At 42.4% G+C, this 23,211-nt stretch overlaps 1 protein-coding gene across 12 annotated transcripts in view; it reads right to left on the bottom strand.

Annotated features, from left to right (window-relative positions):
• The window catches only part of ZMIZ1 (zinc finger MIZ-type containing 1), a 449,347-nt gene that overhangs the window by 54,132 nt on the left and 372,004 nt on the right, over positions 1-23,211 (bottom strand). For all 12 annotated transcript variants that reach the window (XM_078150873.1, XM_078150871.1, XM_021005985.2 and 9 more), the window contains one exon: positions 13,891-14,035. In XM_078150873.1, the coding sequence (XP_078006999.1) occupies positions 13,891-14,035 (145 nt within the window). The remainder of the gene's footprint in view (positions 1-13,890; positions 14,036-23,211) is intronic.

Here is a 23,211-nt window from a genome sequence, read left to right as displayed (position 1 = left end):
ACAGATCAGTAAATTGAGACTAGGAGAGTTAAGGGACTTGTCCAGGGGCACAGAGCCAATTAGGGTCAGAACCATATCTTCAAACCAAGACCAGCATTCCGACCTATTACAACCAGGCTTCACCTATGAATGAATGAATTGTAACCCAGTCTTAACTATTACAGGATTCTATTCAAGCCAATACTATTTAATTAACACCTACTATGGGCAAAGCGCTGAATAGGTCAGGATGTTACTTAGCAGTGTGCTGCTGGCATCTGACCTGACATGTACAGGCATATGCTTAAATGCCATCATCTTTCTGTTTTTTAAAACTCCTCTACTACCTAGGCTTGCTCCTCTGAACTGAAATTCAACCTTCTGAATTAGCAGAAGTGCCACTGTTTAAAAAAACAGAAAGAAAGAAAGAAAGAAAAGAACTTGCCCAGAAGGTTGGACTTTCCCAAAATGTCTCCTTAATTCTTTTGACATCTTTGAGAAGCAGGGACAGGTTATGCATCATCATTCTCATTCCACCAGCTCGGCACAGACAACTTAAGTCACTTGCTCAGTCACCCAGCATGTCACTAGTAGAGCAGGCATGAGATTCCCCTGATTTATCAAAAGGCCTCTAAACCGAAAGCGCTTCCTTACTCTCCAATTCTGACTTCTTTTACTCTCAAGTGGAGTCCTTTTAGCCCAGCACAAAGGGGACAAAACTGAATCTTCCAGATAGCAAGGAAACCTGGGAGCTTATTTAAGCAAAGCAAAGCAAAAAGCTTCAGCTAGAAAATTGTAGGGGGAGGAGGGGGGATAAGGAATATCTTTTTTTTCTTATTTGCTTATTGTTGATGGAGAGACAATGTATAGTGGTAGAAAAAAAAAGGAAGGGAAATGAGAAAGGGAGAGAAAGAAATGGGGAGGGAGAGAGGGAAAGACACACACAGAGAGAGGGAGAGACAGAGAGAGAGAATGAGCGCTCACCTCAGAGACAGAAAGTCCTGAGTTCAAGTGCTGTCTCTACTACGTATTGGCTGGGGTTGGGGTACCCAGGAGAAGTCACTCAACCTCTCTTAGTGACTTTAAAACTCTCTTAATACTATAAGCTGAAGAACTGTTGCTGATCTGCATTGGTGGAGAGAGTTCCCTCAGTGGGAAGTTCCTTATATCAATGAAATTACAATTCACCCCCACCCCCTTCCCAAATAGTCACCAGAAGATCTTAGAATTACATGAGCAAAGCCCAAGAACTACTTCTTTGATGATGGAGGATGCATGATTTTATCATACAGGAAAATTTAATAGTTATAAAGAGAAACCATGAATCCCATAATTCACCTATCAACATGCCATAAGGAAAGGACCACCAACCACAGCCGGAGCTAAGTGACCAACATTCTGGCCTCCACAGCCCTTACTAGGTTACCTTGGGGGAGTCTCAGGGACTTGAGTGTCTCATCTGAACACAGGATAACTTCTGTACCTTGAATAAGATTATCTCAAAGAATGACAGGGCTAGAAGGGGCCACAGAGTATTGGTAACCAGGAACCTGAGGAAGAATACTGAGCTGTAATGGAGATAGCAATGATTTGAAGTCAAGCCTTAGACTCAAACTTTAGCTCTGCTATTTAACTTGTCGGCAAGTAACTTAACCTCTCTATAATATGAGGGAGTGGGCCTGCATCAGCACCAACAACAACCCCAATACAGTCTTTAAAGTTACTGAGGACTACTCCCTCTCCAAGAGCTTTTTTTTTTTGGTGAGTTATAGCTATTGATATTTTGAAATCAAAACATCTTAGTATTATTTTGAAAACAGTTTTGACCTTGGGGACCCCCACGGATCTCCAGACCACACTTTGAGAACCAGCTGATATTTAATGTTTTCTCCCCAGTGTAAATCTTACGAACCTACAGACTCATCTATAAAGCGACAGCAATGGCTTAGATGACCTTTAAGGTTCCAGCCAGCTCTTCTAGAGCCATCCCCAGTCCACATGCATTGTCAACAGCATTCACAAAAAGTGTCTTTCAATAAGAGAGAATGCCTGGTTTTGTTTTGAGCAGCTCTGTTAGGAAGTTTTTCCTCATATTGAGCCTATGTGTCTGTTCTACATAAAAGCCTTTGGAATACATGAAGATGGCTACGTGTCCCTCCTACGTCTCTCTTACAGGTTTCTTCAATGTCTTCTTATGCCATGATCTTGAGGCCTTTCCACCATCCTGGAGGTCCTCTTTGAATCCTCTCCAGTGCTCCAAACTGAACACAACACTAAATTTGGTCTGACCAGAGCAGAGCACGGTAGCACCATCACTTCGCTTATTGTGGACACTACACTTTTCTGAAGCAGTCTAAGGTTGTGTCTTTTTGGCTAACTTTCTCACACCACTGATTCCTATTGCATTTTCTGTTCAATAAAAATCTCAGACTTTTTTCCCCCCTCCCCATTTAAATGTTTGTATAGCAACATTCTCCACTTTGTACTTGTGAAGTTGGTTTTTTTTAAGCCCAAGTTAGATTTGGCTCATTATTCTAGCCTGTCAAAATCGTTTTGGATGACTCTGTCATCCAACAAATTAGCTGTACTTACTTGCTTTGTATCATCTGTAGATCTGATAAGGAAAATGGTAAATGACATAGGGTCAAGCACACAGCACAGCAGCCCTCTGCTGGAGGTGTCATTCCAAGCTGACACTGATTCATTAGTGACTACTGCTCTTTGGGCTTGGTTATTTAACTAGTTCTGAATCTACCTAACTAGAGTTATCATCAAACCCACATCTCTCCATCTTTTCTACAAAGATAACATGACTGACTTTGTCAAATACTTGGTTGAAATCTAATTAAGCTGAGTTTAAGCCAGTCTAGTAACTGTCAAAAAAAAAAAAAAGAATGAGTTTAGTGTGGCATGACCTTTTCTTGATGAAGCCATGTTGTCTTATAATGCCTATTTCCTTTTCTGGTTATTCATAAACCATCCCTTTAATAATGCTATTCATGGTTGGTTGTTTTTAACTAGAAATTAAAGTCAAGTATATCGACATACGGTTTGAAGAATCTACCATCTTCATTTTTTTTTTTTAAACTGGGATATTTGCCCATCTCTGATATGGTAACAACTCTCTCCATTCTCTATAATTTTTCAGACATCACTAATACCGGCTCAGAAATCAATCTGCCAGTTTTTTTCCCCTTCCTTCTAGTATCAGGGAGTATATTTTATTGGGTCTAACAACAATGAGGCAAAGCTAGCTCCTCTTTGATCATCTCCTTACTTAGCTTGAGTTTCATCTCCCTATTACCCATTCTTGTCCTATCCTCCCAACCTGGAGACCATTCTCCTAGGGAGAAAGAGAAGACTAAGGGTTAGTTTTGCTCCTCCAAAACTATCTGTTATCCCAATTGGATTCACCCTTAGCAGTCATCCTATCCTTTCTCTCATCTTCCTCTTGCCTTCAACATAGCCAAAAAAGTTTCTTTGGTATCCTTAGCATTTATCACCAGTCTGGGTTCATTTTGTGGTTATAGCATTCTTGACACTATTGATATAGGACTTGGCCAGTCTTTTGAATTTATCTTCTACTACCTTGTTTGTATCTCTCTCTCTCTTTCTGTCTCTCTATGTCTTTCTGTATCTCTGTTTTTGTCTGTCTCTCTCCCTGTCTGTCTGTCTCTGTTTCTCTCTGTCTGTCTGTCTGTCTCTCTTTCTGTATCTGTCTTTCTCTCTCTCTCTCTCTCTCTCTCTCTCTCTCTCTCTCTCTCTCTCTCCCCCCCCCTCTCTCCCTGTCTCTCTCTATCTTTCTGTCTCTCTCTCTCTCTTTCTGTATCTCTGTCTTTGTCTGTCTCTGTCTGTCCCTCTCCCTGTCTCTGTTTCTCTGTCTCTCTTCCTCTCTTTCTCTATCTTTGTCTGTCTCTCTCCCTGTCTCTCTGTCTCTGTTTCTCTCTGTCTCTGTTTCTCTCTCTCTGTCTCTCACACACACATACACACACAAACATATGATACACATGTGCATATACACATAAATATTAAAACATTCTTAAGGTACTTGATGAACTGCCTGTGTATCCACCTTGGTTTCTTTAGTCAGTGCCCTGTTTTTCCCCCCTCATAAAAACCGTTCCCCATTTTCTCTCTTTGGAATTTAATTTCTGAGAACGACCCATGCCTGTTGGGTTGACTTTACTTCTAAAATTTAAGGCCACAGACTCCTCCTTATTTCTTCTCCTAACCTTCTGGAATTGGCTCTTCCAAAATCTAGGGTGTATGTCAAACTACATTCAGCTTTTCTCTCCTCTATCATGAACTGTAAGATGAAAACTCACTTCTTCCTTAAAATTCCCATCATTTCTACTTCAACAACCAGATACTCTTTTTCAATCAGAATCAGGTCTAGAGTAGCATGTTGTTTCCCTCATCATCTTCTCCATCTTTTGGTAAATTAAATTATCATTGAGATAGGCCAAGAGTTTTTTGGTACCAAAAATGCACAGTCAAGCAAAAAAAAGTACTTTACAGGCTGTGTGCAAAAATGTATGTCTCACTCTGCACCTTGAGTTCACCACCTCTCTCTTTTTCTCTTTGATGTTTCATCATTAGTGTTCTGGGATCATGGTTGGGCATTGCTTTGATAGGGGTTCTTAAGTCTTTCTTAAGTTGTTTTTCTTTATAACGTTGTTGCCACTATGTAAATTGCCCTCTGGGTTCTGCTCACTTCACTCTGTATCAGTTCATATAAGTCTTCCTAGGCCAGAGACAAGTCAAAAATTTATCAGCTGCTTTGGTTTTGGCAGAAAGAGCGCTTCAACAGACACCTGAATAGCTGAAGTTCCCAGCACTGCCACATCATGTCTTTCCTCCCATGCTCCATGTCTGTTTTCTCTTTCTGTCCAGTTAAATCTGTAGTATCCTCCACCAATTATGTATGTTGCTTGTGCTGCTGCTTCTAGTGATGATCACAATACTCTCCACCCTCTTTGGTTCCTGGATTTCACACATGGATATGCAGTTATCGCTTCCACATCGTGACTTACCCCACCTTGATTTTGATATACCTTTGGCTGGCATAAGAAATTAAATGGGAATTTTTTGGGAGTTTTGCAGAATCAGATGACATGGAAAGGCCAGAAGATGACACAGAAAAAGTTTAGAAACTCAGAAATGCACAATATATATATATAGTTTGTATGATATCAACATATTTTATCTTTTAATACTGTAATAATTCAGACTTCTTCTCTGGCATGAAGGGAGGGCCAAAAATTTTTACATGCATTTTCTAGATCAAGGAGGCGCCGTGCCCTTAACCCCCTCGATGTGGAAGGGATACCTGCAGTTTCTTAATATGCAACACTATTTCAGAGCCCCTTTATTCTGGTCTTTTTGAATTTAGTATACATGCCCTTTTATTACCTGTAGTCCGGTAAAATTCCATACTACTAAGACTCAGTGATAAATTCAAGGTGATTTGCCTCCTTGTATTTATGATCTTTGACTTACAGGTTGAGCGTCTGCACGTGGGCATTTAAGGCCGTGGAGACTGTGAGTTCCTTGAAGGCAGGGGTCATTCTGGCCTTTCCTTTCATCCTCAGTGCCTGGCTCATAGTCGGCAATGAACAAATTCTGACCCGCTGCTGGCTCAGTGCCGGTTCCTGTCTTGGGTCCCGTCTCCTGTGATAGCTTTCCTTTCTAATGATATTCTTCTTCCCATGTTACATCTGGCACTTTTGCGGTATCTGGTTTGACAGACATATGTAGGCCATTTTCTTCCTCCCACTCCATTTTCAGGCTTCATAATCTAAGTGGGGAACTTCACAGGGCTGTGATGGTTGCCAGAATCAGACTGGCAAGTGGACTCCTGGCTGTCCCCCATACGATTCTTTTTTAAACAACACTTTCCCCACATCTTTCCTTGGAAAGAACCTTCAGTCACTTTCCCCCCACCCCCAACTGCCTAATGGACAAAGTCCAATCTTTCCTAGTCTGTCAAGGAAGTTTCTCCACTATTTCCATCCCAATTCATCCAGTCAGTCACTCAACTAGCATTTCCCTCTACTCCATTCCATTCTTGGTGGGGCCTCATCATTCTGTTTTCACTCTGTTGATTCTCACTGCCCCCTCCCTGGTCTTTTTTTTCCCTTGCTATTTCTGAGATGTCAAGTTTCCAGCATACGATGTCCTCCCTCTCCCTCTTGCTTATTTTTAGGGTTATTTTTGGATGATTTGCTCTTTCAGATGACCCACGAGGCTGTTCCCATCAATTAGCACGGATAACTATGAGTGGACTGGCTCTGTTACTCTGAATGCTCATTGAGTGATTAACACAAAGTAGACTCATGAAATGAGGCAAATATAAAAGCCTCCATTTTGCCCATGTTCTTTTCTTTCTTTTTATTTTTGGCTAGGCAATGGGGTTAAGTGACTTGCCCAGGGTCACACAGCTAGGTAAGTGTTTTGGTGTCTGAGGCCAGATTTATATTTCTTTTTAAACAATTTTTATTTTCAGTTTCAAATTCTCTCTCTGCCTCCAGCCCCTCCCCCACCCACTGTGAAGGCAAGAGATCCGATACCTATTATGCACATGAAGTCATGCAAGTTTTGCCTAGATTTCGAGGCTCAAAACCTTAAGATTTATTAAGTGCTCACTCAGCCCACAGGGATTATTTCCTTCTTGGGAATTTTTAAAGGCATGCAGTGGCAGCTCCTACTGCTGCATACTCTAAGAATTTAGTCCTTACACTATTGAATCTTATATTTTTCTCTAGCTGTTTTGCAATCAACACACAATTCATACGACAAATATTTATCTAATGCTTCCATATACCTCACCCTGTGTTAGCAACTATGCTGTGGGGTATGCAGATCAGTGTCAATAATCCGTAAGGGGCTTATGGTTTCCTTGTGAGTGTATATGTGACCTTTATTGCTGTACTAGGCAGTATATACAGTAGTAGACACCTTAAGGTTTACAAAGATACACACACACACACACACACGCTTTATATATAGATATAAAAATATATAATGTCTATAAATAAAGATACATAAAGTATACACACACATATACATATACATACATACACATATATGTGTGTGCAAGTGTATATATATAATTTCATTTGCTTTCTGAAACAACCCAGTGAGATAGTTAGGTATCCTAGTTATCAACATCCCGATTTTAAAGATAAAGAAACTGAGGCTGAGTCAGCTGATAAGTATCACAGTTAGGATTTGAACTCAGATCTTTCTTGATTCCAAGTCTTTTTTTTTTTTTGGCTAGGCAATGGGGTTAAGTGACTTGCGCGAGCTCATACAGCTAGTTAAGTGTTATGTGTCTGAGGCCGGATCTGAACCCAGGTCCTCCTGAATTCAGGGCCGGTGCTCTATCTACTGTGCCACCTAGATGCCCCCCCCCCATTCCAAGTCTTTCCACCACAGGACACAGCCTTTCCTAGATGAATAGTGCAGACAAACTTATGTAAGAGGATTGGGTTTTTTGGGGGTGGGGGTGGGGTATGATTACTTCTGGCTGAGAAAATCAGAAATGACTTCATTTTAACAGGGAGAGATTGGTGGGAAAAATCCAGGCAGAGAGAACAAAGGCAAAGGGTAGGAGAATGTAAAATGTCTTGCCTCTCCTAGATCATAAAGTTTTTGAGGGAAGGGCCTGGGTCTTCCCTTTCTGTATTCCTGGCTCTCCAGCCCCTCACCCAGCCATGAGATCTACCATGTAATTGTGTTGGGGAGTTGACCTGGAGTCTACAGACCAATTTCAGGGGTCTGTGAATGTGGATGGGAAAAAAATTACATCTTGCTTTAAACAGAAATGGTTTCCTTTGAAATTCCACATATTTTATGCATTTAAAGCCATTATTTTGAGAAGGCGTGTAAGGGCTTCACTAGACAAGGGCTGGAGGCACAATATAGTGAGTGCACAGAATGCTGGGGCTGGAGTCAGTAAGACCTGAGATCAAATCTGGCCTCAGAAACTTATGAACTGTATGACTTTGAGCAAGTCACTTAACCTTTGTTATCTCACCTGTAAATGGGGATGATAACAGCACCTACTTTCTGGGGTTTCGGTTAGAATCAAATGAGATAATATTTGTAACAGCAAAGCACCTGGTGCAGAGTAGGTGCTTTAAAAAAAAATGCCTGTTTCCTTCCTTGCAGGTCCAAAAGTGATCAGCACTCTGAAGGTTCAGAACCCCTGATATACTGACGAGATCCCTCATTCTGGAGTTAAAAGGACCTAGGTTTGCATCCTGGCTCTGTCACTTACTACCTATGTGATCCGTTTCTTCAACTGTAAAATCAAAGGATTTGACTAGTTTATTTCAGTCAGCCAGCCAGTCAACAAACATTTATTAAGAGCTCTTCCAGTTGTAAAATCCTCTGGGGCTGAGTACACAGTAGATGGCTGATGGACTGAACAGAAGAAAGAGGTGCTGAGCAGCCTGCCTCCTGGGTTCAGTAACTTCATATGTGAAACCAGGATGATCTCTAAGGTTCCTTCTGGCTCTAACGCTGTGAACGATCATCGTGTCTAGATCCCACAGACGAGTTTAAGGACAGTGACCCAGAGCAGAAGCATAAGTGATGAGCGTGGAGGTTAACAGGTCCCGGGGGCCTGGGGAAGAAGGGAAGGCCGTGGAGGCAGTGGAGAAAGAACCCGTGCGACTCTTGGGAGTGGTAAAATCCCTGCGTCTTGGGCCCTAACCTCCTTAAGTCAAGAAGAATCTCTCACTTCTCTTGTCCGAGGGCCTGCCTAAAGGCCTAGCAAAGGGTTGTGTTGTTTAGTTGTGTCCAAATCTCCGTGACCCCATTTGGGTTTCTTGGTAAAGCTACTGGAGTGGTTTGTCATTTCCTTCTCCAGCTCATCTTACTGAAGACTGAGGCAAACAGGGTTAAGTGGCTTGCCCAGAGTCGAGTAGCCAGATTTGAACTCAGGAAGATAAGTCTTTCTGGCTTCAGGTATGGTGCTCTATCCACTGTGCCATCCAGCTGCCCCACCAGAGGGTCGAGCACACAGTAAAACTGGAGAGATCTCACTTGTTTAGGTCAAACTTCGAGACCTAAGGCCACTGACCTCCTGGACACAATCACCAAGCCAACTCCAACAGCTTAAAGGAGGAAGGGAGATGCTCATGCTCTAGGAACCAACAGAAAGAGGACTACAGAGGGGCAGCTAGGTGGTGCAGAGGATAGAGCACCAGCCCTGGAGTCAGGAGGACCCAGGTTCAAATCTGACCTCAGCCACTTACCAGCTGTGTGATCTAGGCAAGTTACTTAACCCCAATTGCCAGGGGGAAAAAAAATCCTATCATCATAGATTAAGGGTGAGAGGACCCCTTAGAGACCACCCTGTTCAACAATGCCTTGCCTACAGCTTAATACATGTTTCTTGGGTGATTTCAACCCTTTCATTTTACATGTGAGGAATCAGAGACCACAAAAGGTAAGATCATTTCCCAAAATCACACTGCAGGTACAAAGTAAGTGAGCCAAGATTTTACATTCAAATAAGACATTTTTAAAGCACTTAGCATGTGCCCGGCACACAGTAGGCATTTAATAAATACTTATTCCCTCCCCTCTCTCCAAATCCAAATCTTTCTACTATATAAGAGGAATTAAAACTTCTGTGTTTAAAAAAAAAAGGTAGAGGTGGGGGGAAGGAGTGGGAAGAGAAGGACTAAGAAGTCAATTTTCCTTATCCATAAAATGGGATTGAACCTAACTCAGGATGCTTCTGGGGGAAATAAATGATTGGCAGTTCGTGCCTACCGGATACTTTACAATACAGTTTACTCCCAATTTTGAGTGAATTGTCCCCTCTGGGACATTTAAATATTTCAAATTAAATCACCAGATATTTATGAGGTGCCTAGTAATGCAAGACAGGGTTTTAATCTTCATCTGATTTCCAACTGGCCCAATACACTGTAGGAAGTCAGCCAGAGCTCATCCCTTCATCTAGAAATCCTCTGTCCCCATTCTCCCCTTTTTTGGATCATCTAAATTTGATACAACTTCCAAGGCTTAGCTAAAATCCCAACTCTACTGTGATGTCTTTCCCCAAAAGCTTCAGCTTTCATTGTCTTTCCTCCTTCTCCATTCCAGTTCCACCAATACATTGATAATCTATACTCCTCATATACTACCTCATCATGTTTTGTATATTTTGTTTATTTTTATGTCTAAGTCCTGACTTTCCAGCTAGATTGTAAGACCCTTGAGGGTAGTGACTATTTTTAAATTATCCTCTATGGGTACAGAGGCAACAGTAAATGCTTGTTGTTAGGGATGAGTAGAATTAACATAGTTTAATTTTAACATTCATTTGAATAAAACATAAGCAGAAGGAAGTCTGTTGCCTAGAACCATATTCATAAAATGGTACTTGGTTTAAGAATATTCTCACTTAAAATTCTAAATGTTCAAAACAAATAAATTGGTGGTAATTGCTTACTTTACAAAAGGATCACCTTTTTCCCCATGGGAAGAAGTGCCTCACAGCAGAAAAACAGGTTAAAATACCTAGATTCTCTTGTGGGCTCTGCTATTCATTAGCTGACTGCCCATGTGGGTAAGCTACTTAACTTTCATAAACCCTAATTTCCTCTCTGTAAAACAGGCACAATAATACTTTCCTTCCCTATCTCATAGGGTCATGAGGGAAGCCTCAAACCTATATAAACCTATATAAAACTTATGTACCTTAATTTTTATTCTCTTATTTGTTATGGGTTCAACATAGCAGGTAGTGATGGTAGTAGCATAACATTTAGCAAGATACTCGACCATGTCCTTTGGGAGGTCAGTAGAATGATACAGTGGGAAGAGATATGCAGGCGGAGGCAGAGGGCGTGGGTTCAAATGCTGTCTTCTGCTACTTACTGACTGTATGATCTTGTGCAAGTCACTTAACTACTCTGTAGGCCTCAGTTGCATTCTATGTAAAATGAAGGAGGGTGGAGTAGATGACCTCAAAGGTCCCTTCCAACTCTAAGTCTGTGATCCTTGTAATCTCAGAAATTCAGACAGAGAATGTGAACTGGAAGATAGAATTTGATTCACAGATGGATGACAAACTGGAGGGAGGTCTGTTTTGGAGTGCCACAAGGTTCTGTTCTACTTACTGTATTTATCTGTTACCTTGAAGGCAGACACAGAAAATATGTCTATCAAAATCACAAATGAAAGAAAACAAATACGTTGGTTGGTGGAATAAAAATTCAGATGATCTCCATAGGTTATTATTTTAGGCCAATATGAATATGAAATTTAAAAGGAATAAATGTCAAATCCCACATTTAGTTAAAAAAGAAAGTCACTGCTGAAGTACAGGATAAGGGGGGGACACTGGTTAGAGTTTCATTTGAATTTGGAGTTCATATGGACAAAAATGGAGGTTTTAGTTGGCCATGGGTTCCCTGAGTCACATAGGAGTGTGATGAGGCTATGCCAAAAATAAAAACAATTTAAGTTTCAATAACAAAAGGATAGTGTCCTGGCCACAGGAAGCACAAGCTTCTACTTCTCTACTGTGCTCTGGTCAGACCATATCTGAAGTACTGCGTTCAAATACTGTTAAATCATCTTGCAGTCATGTCCAACTTTCTTGACCTCATTTGGGGTTTTCTTGGAGTGGTTTGCCATTTCCTTTTCCAGCTCATTTTACAGATGAGGAAACTGAGGCAAACAGGGTTAAGTGACTTGTCTAGGGTCATAAGCTAGTAAGCGTCTGAGGCCAGATTTGAACTCAGGAAGATGTAACTCTATGCCCTGTGTCACTAGCTGCCCCATGTTCAAATATGGGCATCTCATTTTAAGAAGGACAATGACAATGGAGCCTGAAAATGATGTCTTACCAAGGATGGTTTAAAGGACTGAGGAGGTGGAGTCTTCAGAAGAGAAGACTAAGTTAGAGAAGATGGCATGGCCGTCTCAAATACCCAAAGATCTGGCCCTGTTGGGTGTTGGGGTAGCAGACAGAGAGCCGGTCTGGGAGCCTGAAAGACCTGGGTTTGAGGGCCACCTCTGTCATGTGCTGGCTGCATGACTTGGGAAGTCTCTTACCCACATGGTGCCCTAGGAAACTCTCTAAAACTGTAAGTTGCAGATAAAGTGCCAACTCCCATGAGCAGGGGGAATTTCTTCAGCTGGGAGTTTCCTCTATTAGTGAAGTTACAGATCCAGTCTCTGTCCCTGGCACCTGGAGGGTGATCCTAGGGTCATACCTTTAGAGTTGGAAGGAGCTTTATAATGCTAATATTAAGCACTGTGGCTGATATTTATAAGCCCTTTAGTGGGGAAGGAAAACAAATATTTATATAGTACCTACTGTATGCCAGGCACTGTGCTAAGTATTTTACAAATATTATCTCATTTTGATCTTTACCAAAACCCTGGGAGGTAGGGGCTATTATGATCCCCATTTTACAGGTGAGGAAATTGAGGCAAACAGAGTTTAAGTGACTTGCCCAGGGTCACAGAGCTAGTATATGCCTGAGACTATATTTGAACTCAGGTCTTCCTGACTCTAGGCCCAGCACTTTATCCAATTGGGCACCCAGCTGCTTTTAGGCTAGGGGTGGAGGGGAGGTCAGGAAGGAAATATTTATTTATTTTTAAAGGAGGTTTTTTTTTTTAATAGAACTATACAATATGGAAGGGTCTATCCTGTGACTTATATGTTTTCTGTCCCTGGGAATGCTCAAGCAGGGACCGTGTGCCCATTTGTCCAAGATTTCATAAACTAGGTAGGAGGCTGGAACACTATGTTCCCTTCTAACTTAGAAGATCTGACAAGTCTGTGATTTGATTTACACAAGTTTGATGTGATGATCTTTCGCCTTCCTTTCCTAACTGTGCATTGAAGGGACTGTATTAGATATCCTCTAAGCTCCTTTGCAGTCCTGGATTTCTGAGTCCCAACACATAATTCCTCCTCCCATAATGGGCTCCAAAGTTCATGGGGAATTCTTTTCAGAGGATCTGCTACTTTAGCTTACTCATGCTACTGCTCCCATCCATTAGCACAGATAACTGAGAATGGACTACATCGCTCTGGAAGCTCATCTTTGTCATCAACCCAAAGAAGGGGAGAAACTAAGGAAAATAAAGGGCCTGGTAGTTCAAGGGTTGGCCATTTGAAAGTTCAGGCATGAGCGCTGTGGATTCTAAACAGAAACCTCTGGGATAATTAATTGGGAAAAGCAGCCAGCCCTAATGGAGAGCTCAGAGTCTGGACATCTAGGGTGCAAAACAGTCAAGCATGTGCTTGGCTGCTTCCTTCGAGGTAGCTGCCCAATGGCTCCATCCTCAGGCTGAGCTAAGATGCCAGCTAGCTTTCTAACAAGCATTCCCTTACAAGAGAGGCAGACAGCACTCTCCCAAAAGCAAAGTGAATCAAAACCCAGCTAGAGGCAGAGGAACAGTCTTGATGACCTGTCCAAGTCCTCTCTTTACCCTTTAATTTCTCTAGTCTACCTAAGGTCCTAGCTTTGGGAGTTCCCTGTAGAGATTTGAAGGAGAGACTGGAAAAGAAGGTGAGTTCCTATGGCTAGGGCAGAGCCTTCCAAGGTCAACTGCCCTACATTTAGGAAGAAAAAAAATCCAGTCTCATTTTAATGAGATACGACTGGGGAGACACAATCCCTGACCTTAGGGAGCTCTAGGTCTGATGGGCACACGTATACCACCTTCTCAGAAAGCTTCTAGTCCGATGGGAGAAACAGGCCTTGCCCTTCCCTTTGGGAAACACTCGGCAAGGACATCTTTGGACCATACGTAGATAGCTGCTAGGAGTATGAGACCAATGTCCCTGTTTTTCTACTGTCAAGAACCTCTGAGACCTAAGTCAGCAAGAACCCACCCCAATCTCTCAGCTGCCCCACAATGACTCACCTGTGTGACAGCGTGGGTTTCATGGAGCTCATGGAGTTGAGGGGGGGCTGCATGGGGAGTTTCCCGGGAGGGTCACTCTGCCGGCTTTTCTGGTGACGGAGGAGAAGCAGCCGACCCAACTCTTCACACCAGGATGAGAGGAGAGCTGGAAAGAAATACAAACAACAGGTTAACAGACTTTTCTGGAGTCAGTCAGCCAACTGGCATTCATTAAGCACCCACTACATGTCAGGCACTGTGCTGAGTGCCCAGGATACAAGTAAAGGCAAACAACAACAACAACAACAAACCAAACTCCAGTCCCTGCTCTCAAGCAGCTCACATTCTAATGGGAGAAGCAATATGCAAACAACTATATATAGGATAAATGGGGGGGGGTCTCAGAGGAAAAGCATTAAGATTAAAGAAGGCTGGGAAAGGCTTCTAGGTATGGGAGACAGCACAAGAGAATGCACTTCATTCACTTCCTGTGGGTTTGTATCCCATGCTCCCTTCCCCAGGTAGTAAGTAGCGTAGTGGAAAGGGCCCTGGACCAGGTTCACAGATTGTGAGAGCTGGCAGAGTCTCAGAAATCATCCAGTCACGAGATTGGGCAAGTAAGCATTTCCTTAGCACCTACTATGTGTCAATCCCAATGAGAGACAGTGGAAATACAAGGACAAAAATTAAACAGACCGTGCCCTCAAAGAACTCACATTCTATCATGGAGGCAACATGCACATAGATGAATATACACAAAATGAACAAGGTAATTTTCCAAAAGAAAGCACTAGCTGCTGAGGAGCATGGGTCCGAAAGGCTTCATCTAAAAGGTAGTGTCTGGGCTGGGCTTAGAAGGAAACTACAGGCATCTATCTATCTATCTATCTATCTATCTATCTATCTATCTATCTATCTATCTATCTATTTGATTTTTAGGCAGTTGGGGTTAAGTGACTTACCCAGGGTCACACAGCTAGTAGGTGTCAAGTGTTTGGTCTGAGGCTGGATTTGAACTCAGGTCCTCCTGACTTCAGGGCCAGCACTCTATCCACTGTGCCACCTAGCTGCCCCGAAACTACAGATTTTAAAAGGTGAAGTTGAGGAACAGGCAGAGATGGGACTTTTGGAACAAGGCTCTTTCCCATGGAGGAACACCCGGGATTCTAGCCTTGAATCAAGCACTGTGTGACCTTAGCCAAGTCAACTCGTTTGGGCCTTAATTTCCACATCTATCAAAGAGAAATCATACTATTCTAGTATCTCACAGGTGGATCAAGAGGATAATAAAATGCTTGGAAAAACCTTTTTATAGATATTATTATTATTCCACTCTAGCATGAGGGGTTTATCATGACATGAAGGTGACTCTAGGTTTATGTCAGCAGCCATCAAGCTCTGGCAGATATTACTAAGTAGTAATGGTGTTGAATACGGACCTGGTAATGGACATACTGTACGCCAGTAACCCAATGACCAGTCTAGCTACTACGATTGTCACCAAAGGAAAGGACACCAAATAATGACTTTTTTTTTTTTGGCCTGAGCAACTTATGGAAACTGTCTAATAAAGGGTGAAGGGATTGTGATTTTCATGGGTAATGGAAATATCCATACACTTTATGCCTGATTCTCCAAATGTAAAATAATAAAGATGGTAGCAATATTATTTTGCATTTTTATGCAAAATGGGGAAGAAAAGTGAAGGTAATACTAAGGATGCAAATCTGAGTGACTAGAAGGATGGCCCAGCAAAGCCTATGGTTTGCCCACAGGTCACAGAGCTAGTGAGGAGCAGGGCACAGAGCTACCTAGGAGCTGGGAGGAAATAAAGGCAGCTGCTGCCCTCAAAAAACATCATAATCTTCACCTTTCTCAAACTTACTGGCTATAAGGTCTCTTTGTGATCACATGAGTGTCCAAGGTGGTGAAAACCCCCGGGGGCCTCCCATCTCCAACATTCTATAAGCCTAAGATGTGAAAAGCCAGTAGAGGTTATCCACAAGAGTGAGAAGGACAGAAAGTGAAATGAATCATGCTACTCTTATACTGGGCAGTGGGCTGCAAAATCATGGGGGAGAAATGTCACCAAAGGCCCAGTTCTCCCAAGGATGCTCTACAAATAGGAAGTATGGAATACCAGGACCTTAGAAGAATCAAAATTACAAGTGTTCCAGAGGGCAATGGAAAGACTACATGACGGAACTGAGCTGGAAGTAGCACACTAACAATGATGGTATAAAAGAAAAGGATGTTTATGGCCAAGAAGCAAGGTGGACCAGTCACATGGTGACAGTGAAGAAAAACAGATAGGCAGCCTGAGAGCTGATCTAGCATCCATGAAATAGGAAAAGTACCAGAGGATGGCCTTCAATGCATTGGCCATCAGGAGTTCTCAACTCTGACACATCTGGCTTGGGTGACCCTAGGCAAGTCACTTAACCTCCAGGCAATCTCTAAGCCAGAGGTTCTTAAACTTTTTTGTTTCATAGATTTCCCTCTCCTCCTCTGCAGTCTGGTGAAGTCTCAAAATCCCCTCTCAGAATAATGCTTTTTAAATACGTAAAATAATATAGGATTACAAAGCAAATCAATAATATTGAAATAGTTATCAAAATACTATTTATAAAAGTTCCTGGACTCCCAGGCTAAGAACCCCTAGGCCAGATGTTCTATGGATTTTGGACAAAGGTCCACATTAGAGGCACAGAGTATGGAAATGCCTAGAGATGCTGTGATGTACACTGGAAGGGGGAAAATGCACACAGATAAGATCACAGATCTGCTGAAGTAACATATTCTAACTTGAAGCTGTCAGAAGAAGCCGTGGCCACTCTGGGCATTCTCGGATGTAATATTTAGCATGGTAACCTGTCAGCTCCTGTAGCACAAAGAACATGAAAGCACCATGTAAATGTCAGCTGTTATTATTATTAGCTTATTGGCCTGGGCACCAATACATATAACACTGGTGTCTGGCTGGTGGGGAGCATGATTTGTTCCTTGTGTGGCTCAGCTCACTCAAAGCAGCATAATTGCTGAGATATTTCTAGAGGGGATAATTGGAAAGTCTTAGTTTAGGGGTAATTTTTAGAATGTGGTCAGGTCCAAGCTCAACATCTCCCCCGCCCCCCCTCAAAAGAACTAAGAAAAGCTCTCTCCCTTAACTTATTTGTAGAAGTGGGGGACCATAGAAGCGGACCACTAAATATCTGTCATTTTCTTTAGCTTGGTTAATTTTGCTGAACTGTTTCTCCCTCCTCCCATTTCTCTCCCCTCTCTACCATTCGCCCCTCCCATAAGTTTATATAACTCTCTCTCTGGAAGAGGGAGGGAGAATGCTCAGGATCACAGATCCAGAGCTGAATGGGATGTCAGAAGTCATTAGGTCCAACCTCCTCATTTTATGCAGGGAGGACACTGAGACCAAAGAGGGTTAAGTGACTTTCCTAGGAATCATTGGGAAGTGTTGGTGATGTAAAAACAAGATATCAACAAATTTTTTACAAAGATGTGGTCAGGCCAGAAATATTGGGTGAAGAAAGATCAAATTGTGAGAATGAAAAAAGAAAAGCCTTTCTAGCTAACATTTCACATTGGGAAATGCTGGTGATGTGAAAACAAAAGATATCAATAAATTTTTAAACAGATGGGGTCAGACCAGAAATGTTGGGTGAATAAAGATAAAAACCTTAGAATGAAAAAGCATCACTAGGTAACACTTTTCATCTCTTCTAATAAAGAAAGACACTCATTAGCCCCTGACTGCTTACAGTGTCAGCTCTGTGAGGTTACGGACTGTGTCTTTCTTAAAAAAAAAAAATCTTTGCCTCCCCAGTGCCCAGCATAGGGCTGTATGAGTGGTAAGGTGGTGAATTAATCAGTGGAAGGAATTCACACACAGTAAGTCTGGTGGAAGCTATTATTCAGAATCACTGTAGAGAATTCAGGTGAATTTAGTTGTCAGGGAAGGTTTTAATGAGACTATTTTCAAATGGTCTGTGTCCTGGGAAGGGGTCACTGTGTCATCTGTAAGATACAGAGGATCCTCTGTAATGGGCAGTTTCTCTTTTAATCACAAGTCTACCCTGAGACTCCAGCTACCAGCCTCCATCCTGGGGCGTGGCTGCCCACACCAGACTCTGGCATTTGCAGCCATGGCCCCTGGGAGAGTAATGTCAGCTTACTCTTTTTCAAATGTACTCAAGGCCTGAGGAGATCCTCAGATCATAGACTGTCCAAGGTGGGAGGGATCTTAGGTTCTGTCTAGTTCAAAAGAAACACCTGAGTTCAAAACCAGCCTCAGACACTTACTTTGTGATCCTGGGCGAATCACTTAACCTCTTTCTACCTCTCCTTTCTATCATCTATAAAATGGGAATAATAATAGTGCCTACTTCTTAGGGTTGTTATAAGAATACAGTGAGATAATATTTGTAAAGTGTTTTGCAATCCTTAAAGCAGCTTATACATATAGATAGATATATAGATAAAGACATATAAACGTAGGTCTATAGATATACACACATACATATATGTCATTATTATAATTGTTACTATTGTACAGAAGGAGAAACAAAGGCCTAGAAAGAAGTGACTTCTCCAAGGTCACAGAGCTTCATAAGTAGCCAAGTTAACACTTGAGACTTGGCCTTCTAACTCAAAATCCAACATTCCTTCCTCTGCTCCTTTCTGGGTGGCAGGTTGTTCAAAAGGCTAATGCCTTAATAAACAAGGGATGGTAGGGCTGGAGCAGCTGGCCTTCTGCTTCTCCCCAGCTGAGGGTAATTACCCACGGTGTGGCATGATCACTAGCCACTGAAGTCAGGTTAGGCTCCCAGAGATCAGTGCAGAAAGAGAGGAAAAGGCTTCCCTGACAATGTCACCATTTTCAATCTGGATGGGTCCCACTTCAACCCATCTGACTTTGAGTTTCAGGAAGGGCTTCCTAGCCTGGACTCCCCAGAGAAGGTTCAGAGACAGATTTTGGGGGATCCATGAACTTAGATAGGAAAAAAATTCTACTATTATTTTCACTAACCTCAAACTGAAATTTGACATTTTCAATGATGAAATTTAAATAGACTTCATTAGACCGCTACAAAGGTCTAAGACACAAAAAAATTTTAAAGAACCCACAGGGGGCTAGGTTGGCGGTGTGTGTGTGTCTCCAGCTCATGTGGTACTTGCCAAAAGAGAGCAGGAGCATGCCAATGAGCCAAGGAAATGAAATCTAGAAAAGCAGATAAGTATGAAGGAATTTTGGTGGCTGGGCCCCAGGGACAGAAAAGTCATTATAAGGCAGGCAAAGCCAAAGGCTATTGCCAGGGTGGCAATCAGGAGGCAAAGAGGTAATGTGTTGGACTTGTGAGCCTGGAAAATGACATGAAACCTTTGAGGCCTTCTTTCCTAAGACATAGAATGAGGCATGTCTCAGATGCATTTATGTGTGGTATCCTTGTTACAGGCAAACAGACAACACCTACCTCTTCTCCTAAAGATATCATTTCCTGAGAGAGAGAGCGAGCGAGAGCGAGTAAGAGAGAGCGAGAGTGAGCGAGAGACCGCACTTGACACTTGGGTGATTATCTGTCTGGAAGACTGCAGGTTGCTTTGCCTCCTGGACCCGTTTGCACTTATTATATAAATATAAGCAGAGTACACATCTGTAGCAGCTGGATAGGCAACACACTGCATCCGGCAGCCATTCAATAAGATAAAACAAACTAGAAATGAATTTCCAGATTACACTATTCATCCTTGGTATGCTTAGTTACCGCCTTTTTTTTTTTTGAAAGCCGTCGGCACTGGATGCATCTCGACTCATTGAAACTCGGAGCACGGGAAATACAGGATCACAGGATAATGAAGGAAGGGATAAAGAAGCAAGCACAAAGGAGAGCCACAGATGGTGCTGGCTTTCCCCACTCTCGGCCCCGGAGAGCAGGCGGGCAAGGTGGGCAGCTGCCTTCCCCCCACCCCTCCTCCTGATTGGGCTGCATGGCCTTTTCAGAGAGGCTTGGGCCTCTTCCTGCCCCAGTGCAATGATGGGGTAGGAGTGTTATGGTCATACCCTCACTCTTCACCCCCCCCCCCCCAAGCCATAGTGAGTATGTCAGGAGACCTAGTTCAGGCTCCTTACCTGAAATGCCAAGTAAGCATCTCAGCCTGCCTATTAACTCAGATGCTTTAGCTAAGCCTAAGTCACCTCCATCTTCCCCTTATATTTGACAGAAGCCCTTTTACAGTGAAAGCGAAAATTTTTTCCTCAAATGGAAAAAAAAACCCCACCCAGAAACAACGCCAAATCCATGCCCCTAATTCAGACAGTAATGGAAAAGAGAAACCATATGAGGTAAAATATAGTATATAATACACATACCATATTACATGTATGTGATAGCATGTGGCACACATGACTCTAGGGGTAGACAACCTATGCAGCCATGTTCCTTCCTCTACAAGGGATAAGAAGAGAGAAGCCACCGTCAGATCCTTGTAGACCTGACCAAAATGCCTTTCCCTTCTCAGCACATGCTCCCTCCCTATCCCAGGAGCTGCTGGCCCTCAGGCATGAAGGCTGTGCTGCAGATTTGTGGCCTAGTCCCATGCAAGGCTGACAGAGGAACTGTAGGTTTTTATTATGGAATAAACTAAATCAAGTTGTTTGGAGGCAAATGCTGATAAGTATAACCCTCCCATGAAGGAGGGCGAGAGTGGGGAAAGGAGAGAAAGGAGGAAAGGAAGGAAGAAAGGAAAGATGAGAAAAATGAGACAGAATCTGAGACAGAGGCAGGTGAAAAAGCAGAAGGGGAAAAGTGAATTATCTGTCTGTGGTATTTTTGTGTCAATGTGAGCAGATACAGGCCTGGTGATGAACTTAGTATCTGTTCTCTAAGGATCAGCCTCATTAAGCTCAGAGAGGCTCCTATCACAAGGACACCCATAGGTAGATGATGTTCTGTTGAGCTCTGCACCACTGGAAAACTCATCTGAGTTCAAATCTTGCCTCAGACACTTACTAGCTGTGTGACCCTGGGCAAGTCACTTACCCCTGTTTGCCTCAATTTTCTCATCTGTGAAATGAGCTGGAGAAGGAAATAGCAAATCACTCCAGTATCTTTACCAAGAAAACCACAAAGAGGGTCACAAAGAGTTGGATACAACTGAAACAACAAAATAGACATACACATAAAAACACTCACGGATTGTGTTCTCCGATAGAACACAAGCTTCTGAGGGCAAGGACTGTATCACTTCTGCCTTTGTATCCCTAGCTCACAGCACAATGCCAGGTGGATGCGCAGTCTATGTGTCCGCCCTGTAGCTGCCTCTGTGTGTCTCTGTCTCTATGAAGCAGTTTTCATTCATTTGTGTGCGCTTCTGACCATTACTGCTACTGCCACAGCTACCATTTCGGCTAGTTGGACTATAAGGTTTGCTGACATGATCTCATTTAATCTCTTCAAGGGCTAGTGGGGCCCTAGGTAGCTATGAATTTTCTTGCTCTCCAAGAAGAAGGAGGAAATCCCTACTCCCTGCTGGTATCAGACAAAGTGGATCAGTAGATGAGGAAGCAGGTAGAGTGAACACATGTGGAGAAGATCAGAAAGCCCCCTGTACCCCAAGAGCTTCGTGGAGAAATCCTGGGGAGCGTCCCCATTTAAGCTCAGGGAAGAGGGTCATGTCACCCACCCAATGAGCCTGATGATCAGCTCAGGACACTCATGCTCATGCTCACAAGACAACCTCCCTTGCATCATGGGTAGCCTACAATGTTATCATCTTATAGCTGCCTCACTTCTCTATCTAACCCAATACAGACCAGGTTCTGGAGACTGAGAAGAAAGGGGCCTCCTTTACATGAAAGATCGCATAGGTCAACCCAGCCATTCCAGGACTGTAATACAGCAAATATAACACAACAAGCATTTGTTAAGTACCTAGTATGTACAGGGCACTGTGTTAAGTACCAGGGGCACAAATACAAGCCAACTAGACTGTCCCTAAACCTCAAGGAGCTTAGACTCTAAATGGAGGAAGAAAACACATAAAGGGGACCCAGAAAGAGGTGATGACCTCAAGAAGCTTACAGTCTAAAAGGGGAGGATGAGACATGAACACAGGTAGTTATGGTGCACAATAAAACTAAGTGCTTTGTAAGATCTACAGGGAGAAGAGCATTGACCAGGAGGTACTGCTTGAGTACTTTAAAAGATATGGTCTGATATCCAAGATAGACTGGCAACTAACAATGCCACACATGGTTAAACAAATTGTTCTCAAAGGAAGAATTAAAAACTATTAACCACTATATGAGTGAAGACTCCAAATCACTCATTATTAAGAGAAATGCAAATCAAAACAACTTTGAAGTTTCATTTCATACTCAAGCAAATTAGCAAAGCTAATAAAAGAAATCAAATATCAATACTGGAAGGGTTGTAGAAAGACGGGTACACTAATGTTATTGGTGGAGCTGAGCATTGGTCTAATCATTATAGAAAGAAATGTGGAATTAGGCAAAGAAAGGTACTAAAATATGAATATTCTTTACTGAAGAAACCTACTATGATAGACACCTCCAAAGACGGGGTTAATGACAAAAAAGGAAAAGGTTCCATCTACACCAAAATAATTATAGCAGCGCTTTTTGTAGTAGGAAAGAACTGGAAACTAACTAGTTGCCCATTGAGTGAGGAATGGCTAAACAAATTGTGGTATGTGAATATCACTGTGCTGTAGAAAACAATGAATGTTGTTGAACACAGAGAAATATGGGAAGATTGAAACGGATGCAAATTGAAGTGAGCAGAATCAGGAAAGCAACATACACAATGACTGCAACATTGCTATAATTGAATTATACAATTATGATAGAATTACACAACTTCACTCTGGAAGGGCAAAAACAAAACAGAATGCTTCAAAACTACTGTGACTAAGTTGGGGATGACAAAGCACCTCCTTACAACTTCTTTGCAGAGTTGGGGGATCCTGGGTATGGAACACCGCACACGATATCAGACTTTTAACATATATTGATTAACTTTTCTGAATTGTTCTCTCCCCACCTCCTTTAAATTTTTTGTTATGAAGGATGACTATTTGGGAGCTTGAAGAGCATATATTCAGAAATAAATATGATGTAAAAACAAAAGGTATCAACAAAAAGGGGGCAGTTGAGTGGTGCAGGGGATGAGTGCCCAGCCTGAAGTCAGGAAGACCCGAGTTTAAATCTGGCCTCAGACGTTTACTAACTACGTGATGCTGAACAAGTTACTTAACCCTGTTTGCCTCAATTTCCTCAACTGTTAAAGGAGAAGGAAACGGCAAACCACT

Source organism: Phascolarctos cinereus, unplaced genomic scaffold, assembly GCF_003287225.1.
Source record: "Phascolarctos cinereus isolate Bilbo 61053 unplaced genomic scaffold, phaCin_HiC Scaffold_3;HRSCAF=262, whole genome shotgun sequence".
In the NCBI taxonomy this organism is placed as follows: Eukaryota; Metazoa; Chordata; class Mammalia; order Diprotodontia; family Phascolarctidae; genus Phascolarctos; species Phascolarctos cinereus.
Note: the sequence above shows the minus strand (reverse complement) of the source record. Positions and strands in the feature narration are given on the sequence as shown.